This window comes from Camellia sinensis, chromosome 14 (genome assembly GCF_055761805.1).
Source record: "Camellia sinensis isolate YWXY chromosome 14, ASM5576180v1, whole genome shotgun sequence".
NCBI lineage: Eukaryota > Viridiplantae > Streptophyta > Magnoliopsida > Ericales > Theaceae > Camellia > Camellia sinensis.
Genome location: NC_138974.1, coordinates 72,738,318 through 72,745,382, shown reverse-complemented (window position 1 = coordinate 72,745,382; position 7,065 = coordinate 72,738,318). Strand labels below are relative to the sequence as shown.

Below are 7,065 nucleotides of genomic sequence, written 5' to 3'. Positions count from 1 at the left end.
TCCACAACTACCCATCAACATACTGTTTGAAAAGGACAAACACTGCCCATGGTGGTCCCTGGCTTGTTTGTTTGTCTCTTTAGCAAGAAAAAAAAACATTATTATATATTGCTAGGAACTAAATTATACCTAATTGTATGACAGAAATTTTTTAAAAAAAGGATATATTGTGTGGTGAAATCAGACTTTGAAAATAGAAAACATAATATTGTGCTTTTAGTGCACTTTGAGGAGTGTCATTGCATTGGACAGTGACCCCATAAAAAGAAAAAGATGGCCCATAAATGTTGTAGTTTTGCAGATAAAAGAATGCTTTTTTGTGTAGTGTTTTTGACTCTATAAAACACCACTGGACAATAATTTGTTGATCTTTACACTTTGATGCTGTTCACTAAACTATTCCTCTGAGTAATGATTATGCTTCCTACAGTTACTCTCCATTTAATCTGTTGTAAGAAATCTTCATTTATGATATGGATGGAAAGCTATAAAAGAACAAGAAAGTCTAGGCATAGATTATATGCTATTCAGTAATAATGGTGAGTGTAACAAAAGCAATGAAGAATGCTCCTTTACCAGATGAGATTAGATGCTGTGTTCAAGTCTTATCATTATGAATGTAATTTTGTTTCTATTTCCTTTACTTGAATGCAAGCCTATAACAAAAATTATAAGTTTATTTATTTATTTTTTTCCTAAATGGTCAAAACAATCAGTTGTATTATTTAGCAATAGCATTTTTCATTTTCTTAAGCATAGCAAAATTGATAGACAACATAACTAAAAATCAAAGGGCATCATCAAATGTGTTCCATTAAATGAACTACTAATATTATTAAAATTCTTTTCATTCATAACTATTTATTTGTTTTTGGTTGGGGGGAATCTCAACCATTATCTTTATCTTCAAAATCTTTTTTTTTTTTGGACAAGTGTATGCATATTATAAAGTGGTTGTATTCATTTAATTAATCAGCATATTTTATTTATAAAAAGTAGAATTACGATAACATCCTTAAAGGTTGGTGAAAAGTTTTAGGAATATTCTTTTAGATTTTTTAGTATTAGATTTCATTGATAGAAATGATGGGAGCTGCTATTTAAATAATAATGTCGACCACTTATACCCCATCTTCTCTTTGTATCTTCTTAAAAATATGTAAATTTTCATTGAACTGTCTACTCTATTGTAGTTCTAATTTCTAGATCTATTCATTTAATTAATCAACATATTTTATTTATAAAAAATAGAATTACGATAACATCCTTAAGGTTGCTGAAAAGTTATAGGAATATTCTTTTAGATTTTTTAGTATCAGTTTTCATTGATAGAAATGATGGGAGCTTCTATTTAAATAATAATGTTGGCCACTTGTACTCCCATCTTCTCTTTACATCTCTTTAAAAAAAATTAAAATTTCATCGGACTCTCTACACTCTCGTAATTCTAATTTCTAGGGTCTTTTATGTCTACGTTTATTCTCTTCTTTTTCATCTCTTTCACCACCACAGAGGAGGATAGTGTTTGGGTGGAAGATCAAGAATAGAGGAAATATTATGGTATATATTTTTCAAAAGGTATGTATCATGTGTACTTTATCATTAAAGAAAATAATTATATAATTTCTTATTTTTAAATTATAACTAAACACAATATGAGGTATTACTAAATATCTCATTAATCATAACTAAAATAATATTATAACTAAAAAAATATATATAATTAGAAATACATATAGTATATCTTTTCAAGAGTGTGTATATTAAAATTTTCCATAAAATAACAATAGGAGTGATGAAACTAGGGAGGACAACAATACGGGTGGTGAAACTAAGATTTGTGAGGAAATGGGGGCAAGCAAGGAAGGAGTTAGGGTGGGAGTGCCAAGGTGGCAACGTGAAAGGTTGATTTAACGATGGAGTAAATTTTTTTTTCAAGGGAACAGTTTTTCTCCGGTTCTTAATCAGATTAGACGATATTATTTGGCCCGTGAGGATCTACTACGGGTCTCGTTTTGATCATCTGAATCGTTCAATATGTAGAATTCGTTAAGCATTATATGCCTGTAAAAAATTATGTTGATCGGAAATCGATATCCGATTTGATCACACAGCTATCGATATCTGATCAACGTGATATTTTACAAGTATATAGCACTCTACGAGTTTTACACATTGAACGGTTCAGATTATCAAAATACGATCCGTGGTGAATTTCCACGAGTCGAACAACACCATCTAATCTGATTAAAGATCGAAGGCAAGCTTCTCCCTTTGTGAAACTAGTTATGTTTGGTCTTAGTAATGCAAACAATATTAATCTTATTTTGTTTTATAAAAATTGAAATTTTGACATTATTTTTTAAAACAATATAAATTTACATTAAAATCATAAAAACTATTAAGGGTTCGTTTGGGATATGATTTGTTTTTTGGTTTTTTTGGCTTTTTGACGATTTTAGTTCGGGGCTAAAAAGTCTCGTTTGTGATAGGTTTTTTGACTTTTTTAACTTTTATGAGAAAAAAATGAAATAATTATAAATTGGATGTGATATTTTGTCTTATTAGACTAAAAAATTTATTTTATTTTTTTAGACTAAAAAATCTATTTTATTTTTTTGTAACTATTTTAATTAAAAAACTTTTAACTTTTTTATGCCAAACGAGCACTAACAAATAACATTTAAAATACCTCAATAACTTTGGGAGAGATGGACTCAGGCAGAGATGGCAATGATGGGGGTGGAGTTGATAGAACAAATGAAGTGGCAAGTTTGTTCTATATGCCATATGAGTAATAGATTTTTTTTTTTTTTATATAAATGATATAATAATTTTGTATTTTATTCTTTAAAATAAAGATTTATGAATGTAATTTAAATTTTAAGAAGACAATTATCACAATAGTATTATTGAAATATTTTGAAAAGATGGTTATAAATTGATTTTTTAAATTTTTTATGTAAAGAATAATCTTAAAATAAATTAAAAATTGCCTTCTAACTTTTTTTTTATTTTTATTTATTATGTTCTCACATGCCTCCATTTTTATTTATTTATTTTTTTAAACTAGAAAATGGTCCCATTGCATAGCATTTATTTTACGTAAAATATCTGCCGCCAATTTTTAATGATCTGTTTTTATCGTTAAATTTGTAGGTACAGTTAACTAATAATTAAAAAATAAATAAATAAAATCACTGTTTCACTTCCACTGACACAGTTACGCTTTTCCCCTCAAAAACACTTTCAGATCTAAAGCTCTCTTCTCTTCTTGAATGCTTCTTGCTTTTCTTGGATTCTCTCTCTCTCTCTCTCTCTCTCTCTCTCTCTCACTCTCTGCTCAAACTGAGCTTCAACAATGGCGACCGAGAACCACAACCCATACAAAAAGTCCAAAGAAGTCTCAACAATGATCAAGCAAGGCTTCATCTCCGACCCTTTTCTCTCTCCTCCTTCCCGTCCCCTTCTCTCTCCTCCCTCTAGGGTTTCTCTGTCTCCGTCCCAAATTCTCTCTCCTCCGCCCTCCTTCTCCGACTCCTCCGCCCCGACCCGCCCGACCCTCTACGAGATGATGTCAGAGGAGCAGACCCGGGAATCGAAGCAATCCATCGAGGCTCGGCACAATCTCCGCGAAAGGGTTTCTATGATCCTGGAAACGGCGCCATTTCGGAACCCGGTCAATTGGGGCGGCTTTGGGGACGTGAAGCTCACGATCGCAGGTCGTGATGGGTTTAGGGTTTCGATGGATGTGCATCGAAGGGTGCTGGCTGATCGGAGTCGGTTTTTCGCCGAGAAGTTGTCGCGGCGGGACGGTGCGGCGGCGGTGTCGCATACGGTGGAGATTTGTGATTGTGATGATGTGGATGCGTATGTGGAGGCTGTGGTGTTGATGTACTGTGATGATTTGAAGAGGAGGTTGATGGGTGAGGATGTTTCTAAGGTTTTGGCTTTGTTGAAGGTATGTTGTTGTGCTTTTTGCTTTCTTTGATTTGTTTATGTTTTTTGACTTGACATTTCTTGGGATATTTGTGTACTTTGACTGTGGTAATTGGGCTTGGCTAGGATTGCTATTTACTTGGAACTATGTGAAGTTCTGATTTTTGTTTTCTACAGAAAATACTATAGAACGTGTTGAAATGGTGTTGTTTGGTTGCTAAGAAACTGTAGGGGGGGAAAAGAGAGAAGAAGACAAATAGAAATTTGAATGTTGGTTTCTGATTGTTCAGGACCACAACCAAAAACAGAAGCCTCCGCATGATTTGAGTATGACACAAAAATTTGGCTTGGTCAAGCTGATCTCTGTTTAGAAACAGAAAACACCGTAAAACAGATTCATCATTTTTGGCAAAACAGTGGAGAGATGTTTTATTTGATGAATTATTTCAAACTTATCCTACTACTTGTTACTGTTTAATTTAGGGATAAAAATGTCTGTCTTGATTTACTCACTTTTTTCTGCTCTGTGAAATGTTTCTTAACGTAGTTGGGGGTTATCGCTGTATCTTGTGTAACCTTTCTGATCATAGTGAAACCGTAACGACAGTAGACTTAGCCTTACTTTTATGCATTTGTCCTTCTTTGCTTTCATGTCTCACCGATCTTGGTTAGGTGTTACGGATTCCTAATAGTGTCCTGTTGCAGGTATCTTCTGCTGTCATGTTTGATGCTGGGATAATGTCATGCTTAGAGTATTTGGAGGCGGTTCCTTGGTCTGAAGAAGAAGAGGAGAAAGTGATATCTCACCTCACTCAACTTCAGCTCCACGACTCTGCTCCAGAAGTTCTGCAGAGAGTATCATCTGAACCGTCAACATCCTCAAGAGCTGATGATATCTTCTTGAAACTGTTGACTGGTGTTTTACAGGCCAAGGATGATAAAGCCCGACGGGAAATGAAAACTCTAATTTCTCGACTGCTTAGGGAAGACACATCCAACCACAGCAATTACAGTAACAGGCTTGATGTCTCTAAAGATACACTTTATCATCTCTGCCATGGATGTTTGAGTTCTCTTGTACTTTGCTTATCTGAAGCTACGTGCATTGATGAAAGCAGGCGGGACCGAGGGGTTCTAATGGGTGAGATAGCTCGAGAAGCCGATAACATGCAGTGGATAGTCGATATCCTAATTCAAAAAAAAATGGGGGATGAATGTGTGAAATTATGGGCGGATCAGACGGAGCTTGCTATTCTCCATTCAAAAATTCCCACTATGTACCGGCATGAAATCAGCAGGATTACAGCGCAACTATGTATTGCAATTGGGAGAGGACACATTTTGGTGCCGAAAGATATTCGGTATTCTTTGCTGTCTACATGGTTAGAAGCTCTTTATGAGGATTTTGCGTGGATGAGGAGGGCATGTAGATCCATGGATAAGAAATTGGTCGAGGATGGATTGAGCCAGACAATTCTTACTCTGCCGTTGCCACAACAACAGGCGATCTTGCTTAATTGGTTTGATCGGTTTCTAAATAAAGGAGATGACTGTCCCAATATTCAGAGAGCATTTGAAGTTTGGTGGAGAAGAGCTTTCATCAGACAGTATGTGTCCGAGTCCCAATTGCAGATAGCAGTCTCTGATTATCCAAATTGAAACTTTCGAACAGTCGAAATCAACAACTATTATACACATGAAGTGCCATTCTTTCCGTCAAGCCATCTGTAATTTTCTTTTGCTAAAAAACCCATTTGGGATTTTTGAGTGTTTGAATAATCATTTTTTTGAATGCCGAAGTTTTGTAACATAAAACAATAAGTGTCATAAAAGAATTGAAGTTGCCAAGGTTTTGCTGCAGTTGCTTGTGCATTGGCCGCGTTTGGGATGTTGGCTATTTTAGTAGGTTATTTTAGTTTTTAACTATTTTCGTAGATTAAAATATTTGTGATTGGGAAGAGGGTTAGATTTTTTTTAATTGGATGTGATGTTTGTGAGAAAAAAAATGAAATGATTATGAGTTTGATGTAATATTTATTTTAACTTATTTTGTTTTTTTGTGAATTTAGTCCAAAAAATAAAAAATAAAAGCCTTTGGCCAAACAAGATTGGATTGAGGATGTGCATCTGCAGAGCCAGGATGCTGCTGAAGTTAGACATTGTTGATTGTTACTGATTTCTAGTTGAATTGGTAGGTCACTTGAACAAATTAGGAAATGAATTTTTCTGGTTATGGTAGTCAAAGCTGCCTTCAAACAAGTTCCTCATGTCTTTTGTAGGCCGCTGCTCATGAGCTGGGCAACGAGGGCGTTTGGGGTGAGACTCCTTGGGAGAGCATTGGCTCCAGTCCATCTTCATCAGGAGTGGCTGTTGGTGCTTAAGATGGTTTTGGTTCTATATTCCCTGCTTTTCCTAGCTAGTTTGCTTTGCTCATCTGTTTTTTTGTTTTGTCTTGATTGCACAGACCAAAAAACAAAAAGAACATTTTTTGGTGTTTAAGACGATCTTGCTTCTATTTTCCCTGCTTTTTTTAGCTAGTTTGCTTTGCTTATCAATTTGAACATTGTCTTTGCTGTTGCAAAATTTTGATAAGAGCAATGATAGAGGGCCACAAAAAGTGTGGCTCAAATGGCTCAAAATTATCAAAACGACGTCGTTTTGGGCGTAAAACGACGCAAAACGACGTCGTTTTGACAGTTTTGAGCCATTTGAGCCACACTTTTTGTGGCCCTCAAACATTTTTCTTTTGATAAATCCTTCAGAATTTTGAGGGCTTTGGCACGGGGAGGAAGACATGGTTCTCCACCCAACACTCACCATAACAGTTGTGTATCATTTTTGTTTTATTTTCTCTGAAACAGGGGGTTGGGGGTTGGGGAAGGGAAATTTAATATAGAAAATGTGTTGGACAAACTATTTTGATTTTTTTTTTCTTTTGAAAACACCCATTTTGAGTGACACTTCTAAACTATTGAAGTTTTTGAACTTCTCATTATTTATTATATTTGTTTTTGAATACATGAAAAATTGAAAAATCATAAAAAACAAGAAAAATTTAGAAAAATTTAAATTTTTTTAAATAATTGCCAATGAACAAAGAATGATTTGTGATCAGAATCATCATAA

General features: G+C 34.5%; 1 protein-coding gene across 1 annotated transcript; it reads left to right on the top strand.

Moving 5' to 3' along the window:
- The first annotated feature begins 3,192 nt into the window (after window positions 1-3,192).
- On the top strand, window positions 3,193-5,799 carry LOC114287066 (BTB/POZ domain-containing protein). Its single transcript, XM_028230330.2, has 2 exons — window positions 3,193-3,961; window positions 4,645-5,799. Exons 1-2 carry the CDS (start codon window positions 3,362-3,364, stop codon window positions 5,596-5,598), a joined length of 1,554 nt encoding a protein of 517 aa, XP_028086131.2. The 5' UTR covers window positions 3,193-3,361; the 3' UTR covers window positions 5,599-5,799.
- The last annotated feature ends 1,266 nt before the right edge of the window (window positions 5,800-7,065 follow it).

Excerpts from the sequence above, each read along its gene's own strand:
- LOC114287066 (XM_028230330.2), top strand. The coding sequence starts at position 3,362 with ATGGCGACCGAGAACCACAACCCATACAAAAAGTCCAAAGAAGTCTCA. Across the intron at positions 3,962-4,644 it reads AGGTTTTGGCTTTGTTGAAG|GTATCTTCTGCTGTCATGTT; the intron begins GTATGTTGTTGT and ends GTCCTGTTGCAG.